General features: G+C 41.6%; 2 protein-coding genes across 4 annotated transcripts in view; one reads left to right on the plus strand and one right to left on the minus strand.

Moving 5' to 3' along the window:
• Positions 1 to 1,002: 1,002 nt before the first annotated feature.
• HECA (hdc homolog, cell cycle regulator) overlaps positions 1,003 to 20,746 on the minus strand; it is a 76,843-nt gene continuing 57,099 nt past the window's right edge. The window contains exons 5-7 of one of the 3 annotated variants that reach the window (XR_009153620.1): positions 9,127 to 9,257; positions 3,303 to 3,421; positions 1,003 to 1,420 (exon numbers count right to left, since the gene is read on the minus strand). Coding sequence is in view for 2 of the 3 variants with exons in the window: in XM_058170697.1 (XP_058026680.1) it covers positions 1,315 to 1,420; positions 9,127 to 9,257 (237 nt within the window). In the remaining variant the exon portion in view is untranslated. The remainder of the gene's footprint in view (positions 1,421 to 3,302; positions 3,422 to 9,126; positions 9,258 to 20,746) is intronic. The other 2 variants (XM_058170697.1, XM_058170717.1) reach the window with 2 other exon arrangements.
• Positions 12,825 to 20,746, plus strand: part of TXLNB (taxilin beta) — a 33,477-nt gene continuing 25,555 nt past the window's right edge. Inside the window, exons 1-2 of the mRNA XM_058170684.1 lie at positions 12,825 to 12,980; positions 18,391 to 18,829. Of these exons, the coding sequence (XP_058026667.1) occupies positions 18,400 to 18,829 (430 nt within the window). The 5' untranslated portion in view covers positions 12,825 to 12,980; positions 18,391 to 18,399. The remainder of the gene's footprint in view (positions 12,981 to 18,390; positions 18,830 to 20,746) is intronic.

Below are 20,746 nucleotides of genomic sequence, written 5' to 3' on the forward strand. Positions count from 1 at the left end.
GTGCACAGAATCTGCTGGTGATCTCTGTCTTTTTTGATCCTGTGAGAACATTTGGAATGCGGAGGAATACGTTTTTCAAACTTCCCCCCCCCACCCCCATTGCCAATACACACGCCTAAACTATCAGCTCAAACTCAAAGAAGCAGATCGATTAGAAACATATCATCAAGATGCAAAGGTCTGAATTCAAGACACAAATTCTTAGAGCTTATGACCTTTATCAAGGAATGCTGTGACAATTTTCCGCATTGTCAACATTCAGTAGGGTGTCTCTACAAAACATGCTGTGAAGGCCAAGGAGATTACAATTTATCTTTTCTTCCTGAAAATACAACTTAAAACATAGTCTCAAAGGTGTTTTTCCAAAGTCCAGCAACTGGACTTTCTTAGGGTTTCGTTTTGTTTTTGAAAATATTTCGCTACTCATCCAAGAAGCTTCTTTGCTTCAGTTCAGCTGCTTGGATGAGAAGTGAAATATTTTCAAAGGAAAGAAACCTAATTAGTTGCCTTTTGGAAAAGTGTCTTTGGGACAACCATGATCTGGATCGGAGTCTCCAACCTTGGCAACTTTAAGACTTGTGGACCTCAATTCCCAGAGTTCTTCAGCCAGCAAAGGTTGGAGACCCCTGATCTGGATGATTGAGAATCTCCATAGACAACTCAAAACATAAATTCTTCTACACAATAGCTTATTTGGTCTGGTTTTCTTCTTTATTGATTAGCTCTGGAGTCCTTGAGAAGAGGGCTTCAACCAGTAGTTATTTTTTTTTATTTTCTAGCTAAATTGTTATTAAAAATATTGATCAGATAAGAAAGAGGGTTTCTCAATACTGCTAAAATCAAGAAACCTCTATGCTCAAGTATATTTCAGATATTCTTTCCGCAATAAACTCCAATGATCTGAACTGTCTGATCAGAACCGTCTTCAAGCAGATAGGATGTATCTAGCTTAATTAAAACTAACTTTATCAATTTCATTTGGAATTCTTGGTGAATGATTATTTTCCAGTTGTTATTCTTCCTGTCTTGCTATGTTCCCAATTGTTTTTGTACCTAGATATATATATTTGTATATTTAAAGGTAGATGATAATGGTGTATATGAGAGGGGAGGAGAGAGAAAGATTTGGGTACAAATATACAAATATATCTTATACAAATATATAGTTGAATGAAGGGATGGCAAAAAAAACCCAAAACCCAGCCATGCCATGGTCATGAGCATCTAGGTTAGTGTCCCAGCAAAATTTATTTTTCATATTATTATTTTGTGTGTATATACATGCATACAAAGAGGGATGCAGTGGCTTAGTGGCTAAGGTGCTGAGCTTGTCAATCGAAAAGTCGGCAGTTCCGTGGTTCGAATCCCTAGTGCCGCATAACGGGATGAGCGCCAGTTACTTGTCCCAGCTTCTGCCAACCTAGCAGTTCGAAAGCACATAAAAAAATGCAATTAGAAAAATAGGGATCACCTTTGGTGGGAAGGTAACAGCGTTCCATGCACGTTTGGCATTGAGTCATGCCAGCCACATGACCATGGAGACGTCTTCGGATAGCACTGGCTCTTCAGCTTTGAAACAGAGATGAGCATCGCCCCTTAGAGTCGGGAATGACTAGCACATAGGGGAACCTTTACCTTTACATGCATACATGTATATGTGGAGACAGCAAGCTAAGAAAACTAGCATACTTGAAATGGTGTGTTTGACTCAGATCCAGGGGTGGGTTCTACTTTCCTTTACTACCAGTTCTCAACGGGAGCATGCGCACGCATGCGCAGATCACCAAATATGACGTCAGGATGGGTGGGTGGAGCATCCCACTACTTTTATTACCGGTTCACAAGACCCGGAGAGAACCGGGAGCAACCCACCACTGCCCAGATCCCTGGAAGCAAAGTTCAACTCTTCTGCACAAACAAAGTTGAAGCCACGTTTATAATTATCATGCTGAGACCTGGGATATCTGAATATCAGCATTTTGTGTTTAAACTGCAAGGCAACCAGCTCAGGATTTATTTTGCTGCTTTTAAAGTCAAGTCTTCTCACATTATAAATGATCAATCCATCATTGTTTAGATTGTTTAACAATAATTAAACTACTTAGAATTTTTGGCACCCTAAATCCAAAATGAGTTTGGAGCAGTGGTGAAATCCAAATTTTTTTACTACTGGTTCTATGGGTGTGGCTTGGTGGGCATGGTATGGCTTGGTGGATGTGGCTTGGTGGATGTGGCAGGGGAAGGATACTGCAAACTCCCCATTCCCTCCCCACTCCTGGGGGAAGGGTATTGCAAAATTTTCATTCCCACCCCACTCTGGGGCCAGCCAGAGGTGGTATTTGCCAGTTGTCTGAACTACTCATAATTTCCACTACCAGTTCTCCAGAACCTGTCAGAACCTGCTGGATTTCACCCCTGGTTTGGAGTTTACTTTCAGTCTGCATAGTTCAAATAAAATAGATGCAATTTGGCAGACTAAATTAAAAGCCATTGATGTGCCTATGGAAGTTTTGCAGTAACCTACTAGCAGCCACTAGATGTAGCTGGCATTCTGGATTATTTGGATGGATAGTTATAAACTGATTTCTATTATAATCACGTAGGATTTTTTAAAATGTTATTCGTAATCCAATTTCAGATGTGCAGTTTCATTGACATGCATCTATGAAATGCAGTCATGCAATTTTTAATGACTCTTTTCTCAGGTTTTAAAATTGGACGGATGGCCAGAAAGATTTGCAATTGCACTTTTAACCCTAATTTCCTTTTACATTTGAGATTTTTTTTTTAAGGAAAGGAGGAACATGGGGATATTTTGCAAAAATAACATAAGATACTATCATAGTTTGTCTGCAGGATTAGAGAGTTTGATTTAATTTATACATTGTAAGCCGCCCTGAGTCTTCGGAGAAGGGCGGGGTATAAATGTAAACAAAAAAAAAATTTGGTTAGTATCCAGCTGGAGATAACCACAACAGCAGCAGGATATAAAAGATGCCTAGGTTCAGGGGTAAAATTCAGCAGGTTTTTGCAATATCCTTCCCCCAGGAGTGGGGAGGGAATGGAGATTTTGCAATATCCTTCCCCCAGGAGTAGGGTGGGAATGGAAATTTTGCAATATCCTTCCCCCAGATGTGGGGAGGGAATGGAGAGTTTGCAATATCCTTCCCCTGCCACGCCCACCAAGCCACAACCACAGAACCGGTAGGGAAAAATTTTGAATTTCACCCCTGCCTAGGTTTGTATGGTGTTTGGAAAGGCATGAATTAAAAAGAACCATCTTTAATCAGGTTAACACTCACATAGTCTGCCATGTTCTGTCATACTGGCATCAAGTTACATTCCAGAGTTTCACCAGCTGCCTTCTACTGTCGTGCTTCAGCATTTGATATGTTGAGGGGCTCAAGGAGGTCGTATATAGCTATTGAAATAATTTATTTTTATTTATTTATTTATTTAGATTTTTATACCGCCCTTCTCCCGAAGGACTCAGGGCGGTTGACAGCCATATAAAACCATAATAATAAATATAATAAAACAATGATTTAAAAACCTATCAAATACGGCCCTATATAAAATACATATAAAACAATAAAACCAATTGAATTAAAACTCCAATAACAAGAATTAAAATTCTAAAATCCTATGCCAGTCCTGCTTGACGAAATAAATATGACTTCAGCTCACGGCGGAAGGTCCGAAGGTCGGGAAGTTGACGGAGTCCCGGGGGGAGTTCGTTCCAGAGGGTAGGAGCCCCCACAGAAAAGGCCCTTCCCCTGGGGGTCGCCAGCTGGCATTGCTTGGCTGACGACACCCTGAGGAGTCCCTCCCTGTGAGAGCGCACGGGACGGTGGGAGGCAAACGGCAGCAGAAGGCGGTCCCGTAGATATCCCGGTCCTAAGCCATGGAGCGCTTTAAAGGTGGTAACCAATACCTTGACGTGCACCCGATAGACCACAGGCAGCCAGTGCAGCTTGCGCAGGAGTGGTGTTACATGGGAGCTGCGCAGCTGCATTCTGGACCAACTGGAGCCTTCAGGTGCTCTTCAAGGGGATCCCCATGTAGAGAGCATTGCAATAGTCCAAGCAAGAGGTAACTAGAGCGTGAGTGACCGTGCATAGGGCACCCCGATCAAGAAAGGGGCGCAACTGGCGGATCAGGCGAACCTGATAAAAAGCTCTCCTGGAGACGGCCATCAAATGGTCTTCAAAAGACAGCCGTCCATCCAGGAGCACGCCTAAGTTGCGCACCCTCTCCATCGGGGCCAATGACTCGCCCCCGACAGTCAGCCACAGTTGCAGCTGACTGTACCGGGGTGCTGGCATCCACAGCCACTCCATCTTGGAGGGGTTGAGCCTGAGCCTGTTTCTCCCCATCCAGACCCGTACGGCCTCCAAACACCGGGACAGCACTTCAACAGCTTCATTGGGGTGGCCTGGGGTGGAAAAGTACAGCTGCGTGTCATCAGCGTACAGTTGGTATCTCACCCCAAAACCACTGATGATCTCACCCAGCGGCTTCATATAGATGTTGAACAGGAGAGGCAAGAGGATCGACCCCTGTGGCACCCCACACAGGAGGCACTTCGGGGTCGATCTCTGCCCCCCTGTCAATACCGTCTGCGTCCGGTCAGAAAGGTAGGAGGAGAACCACCGATAAACGGTGCCTCCCACTCCCAACCCCTCTAGCCGGCGCAGCAGGATACCATGGTCGATGGTATCAAAAGCCGCTGAGAGGTCTAATAGGACCAGGGCAGAGGAGTAACCCTTATCCCTGGCCCTCCAGAGATTATCAACCAATGCGACCAAAGCCATCTCAGTGCTATACCCAGGTCGGAAACCGGACTGGAACGGATCTAGATAGACAGTTTCCTCCAGGTACTGGGGTAACTGACGTGCCACCACACTCTCTACAACCTTCGCCACAAAACGAAGGTTGGAGACTGGACGATAATTTCCTAAAACAGCCGGATCCAGGGAAGGCTTCTTAAGGAGGGGTCTCACCACCGCCTCTTTCAAGGCGGCAGGGACAACCCCCTCCAACAAAGAAGCATTAATAATCCCCTGGAGCCAGCCTCGCGTCACCTCCTGCGTGGCCAGCACCAACCAGGAGGGGCACGGGTCCAATAAACAAGTGGTGGCATTCAGCCCTCCCAGCAACCTGTCCATGTCCTCAGGAGCCACAGGATCAAACCCATCCCTAGTGCAGAGGTCTCCAACCTTGCCAACTTTAAGCCTGGAGGACTTCAACTCCCAAAATTCCCCAGCCAGCTTTGCTGGCTGGGGAATTCTGGAAGTTGAAGTCCACCAAGCTTAAAGTTGACAAAGTTGGAGACCCTTGATCTAGCAGAATTCTCTATTCATTTCTCAGATGTCATTTTAAACTTGCTTAAGGTATTAGCTATCACCTCATCTAATAGCAACACATTCTAACTTCGATTTTTGTAAGGGAGAACAAAATTTTTCTTTAGGTTTTTTATTTTATCATGTGAGTAGAAGAAAAACTTCCCATTATCCATATTATACAAATCACAGATGATTACTTATATCTGTGTCATATGTTTCCTTTCACTTTAAGCTGAAAAAGCCCATAATGGTATAATTCTTCTTTAAAAACTGTCACAATAGGTGCCAACAAAATAAAAATTAGACTTTGTTATATTACTTTGCAGTGTGGGGAAACGCTTGCTTTCACAGAACTGCTTATTAAAATGATGTATTAACTGTATAGAATCAAAACTAGCATATGCCTAATTTTGATATGAAGGAACAGCAGGGCATCTTACATGAAAAAAGACGTAGAAGCAGTGGTGGGATTCAACTAATTTAATAACTGGTTCTCTGCCCTAATGATTTCTTCCAACAACCAGTTCACCAAACTGCTCAGAAAGTTAACAACTGGTTCTCCCGAAGTGGTGCAAACTGGCTGAATCCCACCACTGCGTAGAAGTATAAAATTGCAGGGATGTGGAAAAAAAGGAGGGAGGGAGGGAGGGAGGGAGGGAGGGAGGGAGGGAGGGAGGGAGGAAGGAAGGAAGGAAGGAAGGAAGGAAGGAAGGAAGGAAGGAAGGAAGGAAGGAAGGAAGGAAGGAAGGAAGGGCTTTCTTCAGTTTTAAAGCCTCGTAGCAAAATCACCCTAAAAATTCAAATTGCTTGTTTGTATCTGCAGACTGGATTATTAGTTATCCCACTTTTCTGAGACTATATTTTAGACTAGGAGTGGGACCTCATCTAAAGGGGCCACATGAGAAACTGGGATTGTTATGGAGGGCTGAACCAATAGGGCTGTGAAGATGGGTAGGCATTCATATGCGCACATATGTAAATTGAAATAAAATATAGTTACCTTCAAAATAAAAGGTTTGAGACGACTTCCGGTATCCAGCGGCAACGGACGTCTGGAAGGCTTCTCCTGCCTCCAGCGCCCGAATCCGGCCGCCGCCGAGGCCCTCAGGGGCCAGGTGTTCCGAAAAGGACACCTGCCGCACGGACGGCTCGCCAGGGGTCTCCCAGCCGACATACAGGACTGTGGGGACCAATGCTGGCGCGTCCTAGGCTTGGCGGGGTTTGGAGGCCACAGGCCGCGGCCATTATTTTGGTCGTCGCCTGGGCCGCTGTGCCCAGTGACACCGGGGCATTGGATTTATAACTGCAGCAGCCTGGTGGTGAACAGGGCACGGAGAAGAATTGAGGAGGAGAAGGGAAGGGAATATCGGTAAATGTGAGTGGAGTGCTCCGGAGTGCGGGGGGGTTTTTTCTCCCCTGCGGTTGGAAGGAGCACGAGTTATTCGGGAGAGAGGAGAACTTAAAATAAGAAGATTACCGGTTTTGTGGAGCTCTGGAGAAGAGGTGATGGAGAAATTTAGGAGGGAAGGTTTGAGGCCCCCTCCTTCTGGGGAACAGTGGTGGCGTCCAGCTTCCGCCTTCACTATGAGAATTTTGATGACATCACTTCCCTTGACTTCCTGGTTGACTAACTGTACTCTGGACTCGTTGCTCCTGTGAGTGCCCCTGGTGGATCCGGAGGAAATTACAAGGATACTGTGCCTGCCTGAGGATTTTGTATTTTTTTTCCTTAATGGCAAAAGGTCAGAGACCAACTGCTGGAGAGATGGAGAGAATTTTGGAAAAGTTATCTAATATGGACAAGAAATTGGATGAAATAAGAGCAGAAATTGTGACTATCCAAAAGGATTTAAAGGATACTCAACAAGTTTCAGCAGAAAACAAGCAGAAAGTGGAAGGTTTGGAGGGTGAGATGCGGCAGTGCAGAAAAGAGAGGAGGCGACAGGCAATGCTGTGCTTGGACTACAGATGGATAAAATGTCTTATTTCCTTAGGTTTCAAAATTTGGAAGAAGTGGACCAAGAAGACTTGAGAGATGTTGTGACTAAATTGTTGGGAGAATTTCTTGGGAGAGGTGTTGATTTCATGAATTGGGATGTGGATCGAGTTTATAGAGTTAATTGCAATATGCACGCATGCAGTTCCTAGAGAGGTTCATGTCAAATTTGTGAGAAGAGAGACGAGAGATGAAATTCTTAGAAAACATAGGAGTGGGGCACTGATTTACAGGGGCAGGGAGATAGCCATTCTGAGGCAGATTCCCAGACAGGTACGTGAAAAAAGAAAGAAATATTATTTTTTGTCAAGCAAATTGTACCAGAAGGAGTGGGCTTCAGATGGCTGATGCCAGAGGGATTGATGATTTTCCGGGAGGGCATTACGAAAAAATCAGTACAATTATGGAGGCTACGGCCTATGTGGAGGAACACAAAGCCTCCTGGAATCAGATGACCCAGGAATTGAAGAAGGGAGGTTATAGATCATGGGAGGAAGCGGCTGCCGCTGTTGCGGCCCTGGAGTTGGGTCAGGCTGAACCCAGAGTTCTGAGATCTAAAACTAGGAAGTGATAAAGATATTTGGGATTGTGTTGGTTTTCCTTACTCTCTTTTGTACGATATTCTGTTTATTCTTGACTCTTCTTTATTACGTATTTAAAATTTGTAAACTTAGCTACTTCGTGTCACCTGCTTGCCATATGGCTGTTGTATGTGTTAAAAAATTTGAGTAAAATTCTTATTTTAGATAAGAAAAATGAAAATTTACCATACCTGAAATGTATTTGTATAAACCTTTTTTGACTAATAAAAACTTTTTGAATACAAAATAAAAGGTTTGACAGGGACATCCAAAAGGCCAAAAGTGACCCAGGGACAGTGGTGGGATTCAGCCAGTTCGCACCACTTCAGGAGAACCGGCTGTTAACTTTCTGAGCAGTTTGGCAAACTGGTTGTTAGAAGAAATCATTAGGGCAGAGAACCGGTTGTTAAATTACTTGAATCCCACCACTGCCCAGGGACCATAAAACGCCCCCCACGTTTTAAACCATGCCAAACTATGCTTTGGTAGAAACTCTACTGTGTTTTTAATTTTGTAGGCAAGAATGATATAGTAACTTTGTAAGGAGTATATTACCTGACATTTTGTGGGCAGATGCTTTACAGTCAATAAACATGAATTGTGCCTTCCTGTACTATTGAAGCCTCCTAAATTATTCCAATGGTCACTGTCAAAGTCTATTCAATTTTCATGCTACTATGTAGTTCTGGATAATAGATTAAACCTTGATAATACTATTATACTTTACCTAACCTGTCCTTATTACTACAAAACCAAGCAAGCAGATGCTTTTTTGGCAGAGGATGATAGTTTACAAAGGGCACTGTATGCCATGCAGCCTATCCTGACCCCTTGCATTCCTTTCCTATCCTTAAGGGCAGGAAAAGCAGATTCACTTTGCAACAGTGGGCACACTTGGCGCTCTCGACGCCTCCATGGCTGCTCGATGCTCTTGCTCTGCAAGCACACTTAAATTTAGAGTACTTTACAGTGGGTGAAGCGGCATCCTCTCCTCCCCCTGGAGCCCATTACGACGTGGAGCATCGGCCACAGCCGGGACGGACCGGGGGTGGAGAGAATGTTGTGCATCTCCCCGAATGACATAGGTGCACGCAGCACCAAGAAGCACCAGAAGAAGCACCCGTGAGATAAGAGGCAAGTACAGGGGCGCTTCCCTCCCGCTCTGGAACATGGAGCAAGTCTCCATCCCCACTGTCGCCCTTACCTTCTGAGGCCATGCGAGGAGTGACTGGGAGGGAAGGGCGAGGGGTAGGGCCGGCCAGCCAGCAAGGAGCCATAGCAGGAGAACGAAAGAGCTGCATGTGGCTCAGGAGCTGCACGTTGCCAACACCCGACCTAGAGAGAACAAAACTTGAAACTGACTAACCTGTAGCTGGATTAATATATATATTTGGAAGTGTATTTGGAAATAGTCATATCTTATACTTTGGAAGCCTCCCTGGCAGAAAATTCCATTCCCAGTGACGGTTTATAGCAGGGGTCCCCAACCTATGGGCTGTGGCCTAATACTAGGTTGTAACCTATTCACAACTGGGCCTCACTCACAAGAGCATCGCGGGAGCTCAGGGCCCCACTTGCATGAGTGTTGCAGGAGCTTGTGGCACCACTTGTGCAAGTAACAAGTGCTCATGTGCCCTTCCCACTAAGTTAATAGAAGCAATCATTCAATCTTGGTCTCACAGCTGCAGAATTAAAAGACTTGGTTCACTCTATGGGAAGATGTGATAAGGCCGTAATCCATGCTATAGGTTACCAAACTATTAACTGAAATGGTGATAATTTTGGTATATCTCATTTTTTCTATGGTGATAATTTTTGTATATCTCATTTTCATTTCTCTTCTTTATACTGTAACTGCTATTCTAATAGCAAATCCTTCATAAAAGTTATTGCATTACATTCTTGATTAAATTATCTTTCCATTGATATATAATGTATAGTACTACTGCAAAAAAAAAGTGGTGTAATTAGCTAGTTTTAGAAAATACACTTTTCCCAAAAGGTTTCCACAATTTTGGCCACTACTGTGTAAGAACCTTTAATCAGTCAAAGCTAAATTTTCCAAACATGGGAAAAGCAGCAGGAGAAAAAATATGGCTGCCATGAACACATCATATGTTTCAGTTACAGTCTAACATAGCATTCAGGAGTAATATGCAAGATCATAGCAATTTTGCAAAATGTGGCAATTTTTTTGCATAGAAATGTAAACTCAATTCGCATGTGTGCAATCATTGAGTCTTAGGCCTATGCACGTATCTGCTACTTTGAAGACGATTGTATGAAGTGGACTACTAGAATTCTTGCTTTTCTTTGTAAATGAAAATATTGTGAATTCTGCATAGAAGCTTATTGCTCCTGACTTATCTACATAATTTCACAAGATGTGGAATTATAATCAAGCACAATTTACAGAGAACAAAAAGACCATTTGCAAGCATATTCCAGCACTATTCTCAACATACAGGGTCACTGGAGCAGATACATAGAGAGAAATCAGCATTATGATGTACAGTTTGCAGAGTTTCTGGCCATATTTGAAATACAGTTAAAATACAGTTTATTACCCTGATCATTTTAGTACGCTAACCAATTTCAGCTGTTTTCATGCAGAGAAATGGAAAATAGCAACAACTTAAAAGAAACAAGATTTTGTAATGTGATAAGATAAATGATTACTCTGTCAGCCCTTTACACTCTTTTGCATAGATATAGAAAGGCTCACTGTAACTTTGTTCATTTTAAATTAACATTAACTGCTCTTCTAAAATTGCACAGCATGATTGAGGTAAGTAATTAACTTGGTTTGCTGGGCTTTGGACACTTGCTTTCAAAATTCTACTAGTTCATGAAGATGATAGGGCCAGTCTATTTCAGCTTCCCCTTTCTCACATGACTGCTCTGAGCTATTTCAGCAACCCACGTATGCTACCTTGAGTGGTTTTGAGAAAGCAAGTGCTTGAAATGTGATAAATAAATCAGCTCTCACCAGTTCTAAATTTGGTTTCATTTTGGCTGATAATATTCTCTTACACTGCAAGTATTTGATGGAGAAAATATACTCTAATTGTACTTGACCATTTGAATAGAGCTTAGTTTGGGATAAATGGCATCATTCTGGCATCATCATAATTTGTTTCAGATGCTAAAAAATGTTCTCCCAAATCCTTTCCATCCCTTACGTTCTAGGATTCAGTGGCTCTGTAAGAATTTGGAATAGTATCTTGGAGATATAAAGACTGCATTTGGAAGCTACATTTCTAAGTTTTCTTTGTTCATAATTGGGTGCTTCAGATAAAACTACAAGCCAAAAGCTGGGTCAAAAGTTTATTAAATGACATACAATTTCCCCAATGGTGAAATCTGAACCGGATTACTTACTGGTTCGCTGGCTGCGCATGGGCGCTGCATGGGCGCATGTGCAGTGCGCACCACACACCAAATGCAAGGTGCGCACGCACATGCACAGTGCATGCCAAAAGGAGGCATAGGGTAAGTAGAACAGCGCAGGGGGGTGATCAGCTGTGGCGCACAATCTTAATTTTACTTTTAAAAGCATTTTTTTAACAACCTGTTCGGCTGAATAGGTTATAAAAAAATGCTTTTAAAAGTTAAAAAAAAGGCTCTGACGATCAGGCAGCTCAGATGTGATCATCAGAGCCTTTTTTTTTAACCTTTTAAAAGCATTTTTTCAAAGAAGCGGGTGACTGGGTGGGCATGGGCAGGGGAGCAGGGATTTTTGCTACCAGTTCTCTGAACCACCCACCGCCATTGCTACACGATCCGCCGATCAGGTCTGAAACAGGAGCATTTCACCCCTGAATTTCCCCCTTTATAGTTAACCCAGTCTTACGGGTTTCCTTAATACACTTGTGTTAAGGGCTTGTCTTTGCACAGCACACTACACTTAACTGTAGTTAGCCACTTTGTGATGCAATATGCTGCAATGAATAAAGCCATTTAGTAGCATGCATGAATATTGGGGACACTTGGCAGAAAAGCTTGGAAGAAACACGTTTCTATTTGAACAGACTAGATATCTGTCAGTGCAGACCAATTGATGGAAACTTGTTTTAGCAGTTGTAGATGATAGCTTAAGCAAACCTATAAGAGAAATTAGGCTCTTTGCCTAAAGCAAGGATGGCAACTGTGACCCTTTTATAACCTGTGGGCTTCAACTTCAACTCCCAAAAATTCTTGAGGTAGCATGCTCTGTCAGGAATTCTGGGAACTGAAGTCCACAAGTCATAAAAGGGCCATAGTTGTACATCCCTGGCCTAAAGTTACTCAGGGAAGTTCATATCCTTGAGGAGATTTAAAAGGATCTTCTCAATTCTACTCTAATATTCAAACTGGTGGTCCACAGGCCGGATTCATCACACACAGGCCACGCCTACCCCAGATCTGCGAAGGGGGAAAATATCATAATACATTACATGATGACATTGTGACATTGCAAGCTTGACACACATGTTCTAAGGTATAATTCCCCATTTGTTGGCTTTCCATAACACATTGAAAAACAAACTAGCCAACCAAATTTTAGCTGAACAGATTCTGAAATTCTGACTCTATGTGGTCAATTTAAAGTTCATTATGTTGTGCAGATCCTGAAAATCCAATTCATTACAAACCAAGATTAAATTAATCACAAGTAAACCTCTTGTCTGGACACAATCTCAGTATTTCCATAAGCTGTAGTATAGGAAAAGAAAAGAAAAAAACAAACAAACCAGGAGCCAGTTACAGACAAGAAGAGTCTTGTCCTCAAAGTGCAAAAAAAGGTTTTTGGTTAGTAATATTTTTCTCTGTGCAGTGTGTGATAAGGTGCACCTGCTGAAATTCCTCCTACATTTTGTGCAGCTGCTGAAGCCCAATTGAGCGCTCTCTTCAATTTGGCATGTGGGATTGGAAGATTGCTTTCAAACTTGGGTGTGTCTTTGCCGGCTGTTATTTACTCCTCTTTCTCCTCCTCCTTTTCTTCTATGTAGTCAGAGTCTTCCTTTGGGGCCTTCTCTTATCATTTTCTTCATCTTTACTTCTTGTTTTGCCCTCTAGGTAAGTGTGCCAAATCCTTGTTTGTTTGTTTGTTTGTTTGTTTGGGATAGTGAGAAAAGGAGGCTATGGGATGGTCTTTTTATTATACAGTATCATTTTCTATACTTTAAATACTTAGCAGATAAAAGCATGGGAGGTCCATGTGAAAGATTATCAGCCTTGCTGAAATTTTCAACAAGAAAGCAAAGTTGATATTTTAGGAGAAAAGCGGTTTAAAGTAGAATGCAAAGAAGGTTATTTGTATGTAATAGGACAATCATGAAGTTATTGACAAGGACATTTGAATCCTCATTATCATGATTAACTTAAAGTATGAGTAGTCTTGTGTTATGTTTCTGAAATGGTCTTTTTACTGCAACTGAAAGTTCTGAATTTGTTATAAATATATAGTGTTCAGTAGGTGTTTTCCAACAGTTTTTGAAATAAACTACGATGGTTCAAAGAATTGATAGGAAACAGGGTTTTTCATTTTTGAGAGCAAGCAATAACAAAGGCTGGAAGCTCATGTGTGTCTCTCCCCTCAAAAACACACACACACACTCACTCACACACACACACACACACACACACACGTCTTGGCAATGCTTCCATTGTAATTGGTACCAGCTAACTAATGTAATCTACTGATTACCTGGAGAATAAGCTCAATTTCATTTTGGTGGAGTTTGCTTCTAAGTAGACACAACTTTTCAAATATTTGGTGTGTGTTTTGTAAATGTAAATAGAAAAGACAGTCTCCAGCGTGATCCCTAACATCCTTTCTTGGATAGGCTGAAAATAGCTTGTGACTTTAGAGCAGGTGTTGTGTGTCTTTCTGAGAGATCTACTGAGTGGAAGGGAAGGAAGAGCCAAGATCTAAAAATAGGCAAACTCTTAAACTGTCTTAATGTGAAAAAGTCCTTGTGACAAGGAGAAGGACATTTTGTAAAACATATCTCTACTGTAAAGAGGAAGAAAACATGTTAAGATGTTTTCTTAATAAATATAAAAATGACATTAAGGCAACTTTCTGATGAGGTGCTCAGTAACTATTAACAGGAAGTACTGATAGAGCAAAAATATAGTAGAAAAAAGTATCACTGAACTTAGAATAACTTTTTAAAAAAGTTCTTAAACAGATGTTGCTTTAGTAGTAAACAAAATTCAGCTGTATCACCCTGAAAAGCACACTAGGCACATGTGAATAACACTATATTCCAAAAGCATATTTTATGATAACATCATACAAAGATCACTAAACAGATGCATGGACTAAAGCTGAACATTTTATTTCTAGTATTATTTTCTTCCTGCTCCAAAAAGCATCTAAAATAGTTTAAAATCACTCACTGGCTTTGCTGTCAACAAATAAATGACAGATTCCACATAACTCTTCCTATTATATCCCCTGTTTGTATATTTACTATAGAAAATATTACTGCATGGTGAACAGGCGCGCGCACACACATAAACTTTGTGTTCAAATTCATGATAAGACCCTACAGTATATGTTACCTGCCTTTTCTTAATAATGGTCAAACCAGGGAATGAGTTGGATTCACACATTATGCTAAGCCATGATGTGATTTGTTTAGTGAAGTAACCATTTGATACAGCAAACCATGGCATAGCAGAATATATGAAACAAGAGTTCTTTTTTATGTCCTCATTTCTGTTATTCCCTTCTGCTTTATCAAACATGAAATCACAAGGAAAACTACGCAATGTTTTCTACCATTTTCCTAACAAAAACTCAGAACTGGCTTCTCATATGCAAAGGAAGAGTTCCAACTTTAATAAATTTTACAGTCATACTTCCTTTGACGTGCATTATCCAAAATCAGAACTCTCAAACTGATAATACAAGATCACAAAAGGTGTATCATTGCAGTTCTTTGAAAAACAATTGGATGCTTGTTCAATACCAAACCAAGTATGTGAAGAAACTCCCTATTTTTAGCCATTGTACTTAATGCTGTTCAGCTATCTTAAACTGGAGAATTCAGTGTATTGTAAATACAACCTGTGATATACCGGTAATTCCAATGTTCCATCAAGGTTTCTTCCCCCCCCCCCAAATCCACAATATAATTGTGGGTGGGTACATATTAAATATATACAGGCACACAAACACACATACCCATATTTCTGTACAGCAAATTGCTCTCCTATTCAGTGAGATTTGTGTCTTAATCAGGCATTTTATAGTTAATACAGTGTTACTCTGGATGAGACACAACTCTAGCAATGCCTTTTTCCTAATGCTCAATGCCATAGAATTCTGAAAAAGATTTCAAACCAGGGTAATTATTGCCAAGTAATTTTTTATGCTAAGCTGTAATATTTCTACATGAAAATGATAGACAGGATAATATGACAAGTATTCATTTAGTGCCCATCTTCATTTTACAACTCACACAATGGGAAATGATAGCTAATTGTCCAGATCTAGTTTAGTCACTCATACTGAATGCAGTTCAAGAGAAAAGGGCATAAGCGTGCAATCAAACCCCTTTTCTCACCTTATCCTTCTGTTTTAACGCTGCTGCTCTGAACTATCTGAAATCACTAGCATTCAGAGTTTCTACTGACTTGAATTTCCTTTTTCATTGAGCATAACCTACAGCAGGGGTCTCCAACCTTGGTCCCTTTAAGATTTGTGGACCTCAACTCCCAGAGTCCCTCAGCCAGCAAAGCTGGCTGAGGAACTCTGGGAGTTGAAGTCCACAAGTCTTAAAGGGACCAAGGTTGGAGACCCCTGACCTACAGAACTACTACTGTGGTACACATGCAGAAAAGCATTTGATTCCCTGGAATACACAGATTTTGTAATAATTTTCCGAGGGGTCATTGATTTAGTTTGAGAGAGCATGCAAACAGCAAAATTACCATCAGTTTTTATTTTCCTAGGCAGAGTGAAACTGGCTTCATCTTAGAAAATATGTCAGATTAGTTCTTCACTTAAGACAGTGCAACACACAATCCTTTGGACCAAAGTAACATTTCAAAGTCTTATAGAATTCATTAATACAATCTACACGTCCATAATTCAGATATATCAGGGTATCCAAATTCACTTCTGTTATGAAACAGGGTTGAACTCTTTTAATTCTCTATTGAAACCCAAAAGCTGACAGATCACCTCCTAGTGAGAAATTGCTACTTGATGGGATGAGAAGAAACGTGGTTTGCTGCAGATGCTAGACTATTGTGCAATTGCCATAAACCAGATTAACAGAGTTGGAAGGGACCTTGTAGGTCATCTAGTCCAACCCACCCACTCTTTCCAAGCAGGAGATCTTATAGCATTTCTGACAGATGGCAGTCCAGTATCTTCTTGAAAGCTTCCAGTGGTGAAGCTCTCACAACTTCTGAAGGCAAGCTATTCCATTAGTTGATTGCTCACACTGACAGAAAGGTTCTCTTTATTTTCAGGTTGAATCTCTCCTTGTTCAGTTTCCATCCATTATTCCTTGTATGGCCTTCAGGTGCTTTGGAAAATAACTTGACTCCCTCTTCTTTGTGGCAGCCCCTCAAATATTGGAACACTGCTATCATGTCTCCCCTGGTCCTTCTCTTCAATAAACTAGCCATGCCCAGTTCCTGCAACCGTTCATCGTTTGTTTTAGTCTCCAGTCCCCTAATCATCTTGGTTGCTCTTCTGTGCATTCTTTCTAGAGTCTCAACATCTTTTTTTATAGTGTGGTGACCAAAACTGGATGCAGTATTCTAGGTGTATTCTTACTAAGGCTTTATAGAGTGGTATTAGTACCTCACTTGTTGACATGGACATACAATGTCACTAGCATAGGTATCAGAAGAATTAATCTTCTGCATTCTCTCTTTTATATAGTTCTGAAGGAAAACAACATTCTGGAGGGGGGGAAAACCTCAAACCAGAGGCTTAAATAGCAGACCCTGTCATTCCAGAAACATACATGTTACAGAGAGGACACCTTTCCAATGGTGTACTTCAGTGCAAGGCATTTTTCTTATGAGTCAGCAATAAGAAGCACCAAAAAGAAGCAAAACTTACAGGTTTAAAGTAATGTTAAAACAAAAGTATTTTAAAATCAATAACAAAAATGGAAAAAGATGGAACTGTTGTGAGAAAAGAGCAGCCATGCTGGTGTTCTTTTAAAACTATGTGATTGGTACACAGTAGTCTATTTCTGATTATATTCAACAACAGGAAAGAATAATTTAAGCAGATGTATGGAAAACATTCTGTGCTTTCTTTAAAGACATCAGATATGCTCTGAGCTGAATTCCTATTGGACATACCCAGCCAAGGTGCTAAGGGCATAGTCTGGTAGTGTGGTCTGGTATGAGTTGGAGTTAATGACTCTTGAAGAAATAAGCAGGGTTCTTTATGTTGTTAGCTTGGCCACCTGTTTGTTGTACCCAGGCTGTTCTTGACTTGTTTAAGGAGGCTAGGAGGTCATCTATCATGGGATTCAAATGAAGTTTGAATTAAGTTCAGTCAGGGCTCAGGATGGGTTTTATATGATGACTTATGGCGGAATCAAGATGGGGATGGTGTATCAGCAGCTTACAACACCACTGACCATGCTATCATTCTGGACCAAGTGTGGGGTATTTTTTTTCCTTCTGTGGTCATGTGGCCAGTTTGGCTATACGCCAAAGAGGCACAGAACGTTGTTAACTTCCCACCAAAGTGGTAGCAATAGCAATAATACTTACATTTATATATTGCTCCATAGTGCTTTGTAGCCTTCTCTAAGTGATTTACAGAATCAACCATATTGTCCCCAAAAATCTGGATCTTCATTTTACCCACCTTTGAAGGATGGAAGACTAAATCAACCTTGTGTTGGTCAGAATTGAACTGCTGGTAGTCGGCAGAATTAGCCTCCAATACTGCATTCCATCTATTGGCAACTGGCATGTATTTATGATAGTTGCAGTGTCCCAAGATCATGTGATCACCTTTTGGGGCCTTCTGACAAAGGTACCTATTAATCTACCCACATGTGTATGCTTTCAAACTGCTAGGTGGACAGGAGCTGAGGTAGGGAACAGGAGCTCACCCTGTTGTACTCCCGTTTCAATTATGTTCACACAATGTTCATGCTGAAACATTGGAATAGGAATTCAAGTGCAGCCCATGTGCAAGCTACCTAATTAGACAAAGCTGTGATAAGATTATATCTGTTGGGCTCTTGGGACAGAAACATTTCATCTTTTCATTGTGATGTTATTTTTTTATTATTTACTACTGAGATTGTACACTTGCTATTACCTTAGAAGGGTAGAAAATACTGGAAATACCTAAACAAACCTATCTATAAATAAATTTTCTATTACCACCTGTGAAAAGAAAACTAAAACTGTCTACTTCTGCATCAGTTGTTTTGCCTCTTGTAATCTCTCAGGTGTTTGTCTATAACTGAGTTCTCTTTGCTGTCAGGTATCCAGCATGGACTATGACCAAAGCACCAGTGGCCAGCCTGAACAGCAACAATCGCCTTCCACAAACAACCCTGAAGACCTGCCTTCTCAGAATGGCTTCGGGAAAGCAAGTGAGACACCGCTTTCTCAGTCCCCTGAGAACACAGCCCAGGCTCAGCCTGAAATAAAACTATGTGATCTATCTGAGGAGCTGAGCCAACAGCTGGAGGAAATTATTAAAACCTACGGGTCAGCTGCCTGTCTGGTGGAGGAAGGGAATACGAAAGCAACAGACGGAGCTGAGAAAGGAGAATCGTTCAGTCCCGAAGATGGGGACTATGAGGATGGCCATGATGAGGCTGAGAAAGAACAGGTCCCTTTGGGGGATGCCTCTGGATTAAAGGAGGCCAGTATTCCGAAAGAACAAAAACTGGAAAAGAAAATCCTGAAAGGATTAGGCAAGTAGTTGTTTGTGTAACTGAAATGCGAAATTTAAATGTGAGTCATTGCTTGTATCGGGAAAAACGTGACAAGGGGTCTTTGTAAAAGGTCAGCATTTGACATTGATCCCATGTGCTTTCTTCTCCACCATTGCCCAAAAAAAAATTTTTTTTTCAGGATTTTTCTGAAAAATGGGGACTTTGTTTTCAAGTGGGGCCTCTCGTGGCTCAGACTGGTAAGACAGTCTGTTATTAACACAGCTGCCTGCAATTACTGCAGGTTCTAGACCTACCAGGCCCAAGGTTGACTCAGCCTTCCATCCTTTATAAGGTAGGTAAAATGAGGGCCCAGATTGTTGGGGGCAATAAGTTGAGTTTGTATATAAATATACAAATAGGATGAAGACTATTGCTAACATAGTGTAAGGCACCCTGAGTCTTCGGAGAAGGGCGGGATATAAATGCAAATTAAAAAAAAATGTTTGGAAAATTAGAAAAAAAAACATAGAATTTCTGGCAACAATAATAATGAGAGTGAGTAGTAATTGATCAATAATGGACACTTTTGTATGTTGGGCTCCAGATGTGCCAATGTGTTCATTTTTATTTATCCTGCATTTCTTACGTCAAGATATAATGCAGATGGGAATTTCCCCTCATTTTATTCCCACAGCAATATCCTTTGAATCAGGTGAAGATCAGAGAGTAAGGACTAAAATCACCCAATTAGTTCATTGATGGAATAAGAATTTTCATCTAGGTCTTCTCAGCCTAACATCCCATTCCATCACACTGGCCTTCTCAGTCTTTTGATGTGTTAAATAATTTCACTCCTTCTCAGAAGTGAAATCTACTTACCTTTCTTACCAGTTCGGAAGTGCACGTGCCATGCGCACGTGCTCACTTCGCTTGTGCGCGCACGTCACATGCATGCGCAGACCTGCGCATACGCAAAAGATAAAAAACACACTTCCTGGTTGAAACCAGGAAGTAATGATACCCGGGCGGGTGGGCGGAGCTTTGCTCCGCCATCACTACTACATCGCCCAACTACCGGCCACGATCGCTACCAGATCACGTGATCCGGTCCAATCTGGGAGCATTTTTACCCCTGAATCTTCTCCTATGTAATGTCTTCACTATGAATAGAATAGAATAGAATAGAATAGAATAGAATAGAATAGAATAGAATAGAATTTTATTGGCCAAGTGTGATTGGACACACAAGGAATTTGTCTTGGTGCATATGCTCTCAGTGTACATGAAACAAAGGATATAGTTATTTTATTTTTACTGTTAAATCCATTCCCTGCCTTTCTGCTTAGATGCCAACTAGAAGGGCTTACAATAATATAAGCAAAATGCAACAGTAAAATCTACTCACAGATAAATATAAGTGTTAGATTCGGGCAATAACGAGGCAGGAGACCAGGATAGTGACAACAGCTCTTTACTATATGGTGAACCCAGCAACCGGGCTGGGGAAAAACCTCTCTTTATATACAGTTTAGCCGGCGGCTTCAACCAATCAGCAACGTGCTTGTTTCCCGCCGAAATATTTAAAGATACATTACACTCCTTCCCTCCCAGAAAACACTTTACCCATATTTACATACTATTTACATATTATTTTTCAACGTAATCACGCAAATAGACTGGGCGTCTCCTGACTCTTTCGGACCTGCGCAATTCATTCCCTGGGAGTGGGTCGAGCTGAGCGGAGGGGCTGTTTGCTCCTCTCAGCTCCTCTTCTAGGCCATCCGGCCCTGGATTATTTGCCGAGTCGTCCCTGCTGTTTTCTAATGGAACCTGTTGGCGTCGCTGGACCTCCTGGAACTCAGATAAGTCCTGCGATTTTCCCGGGTTTGAGTCAGCTGTGGATTCAAACATTGTATAGTCAGGGCCTGTTTCGTCTACTTCGGGTTGTTCGGCTAT

Source organism: Ahaetulla prasina, chromosome 1 (assembly GCF_028640845.1).
Source record: "Ahaetulla prasina isolate Xishuangbanna chromosome 1, ASM2864084v1, whole genome shotgun sequence".
Classification (NCBI taxonomy): Eukaryota; Metazoa; Chordata; class Lepidosauria; order Squamata; family Colubridae; genus Ahaetulla; species Ahaetulla prasina.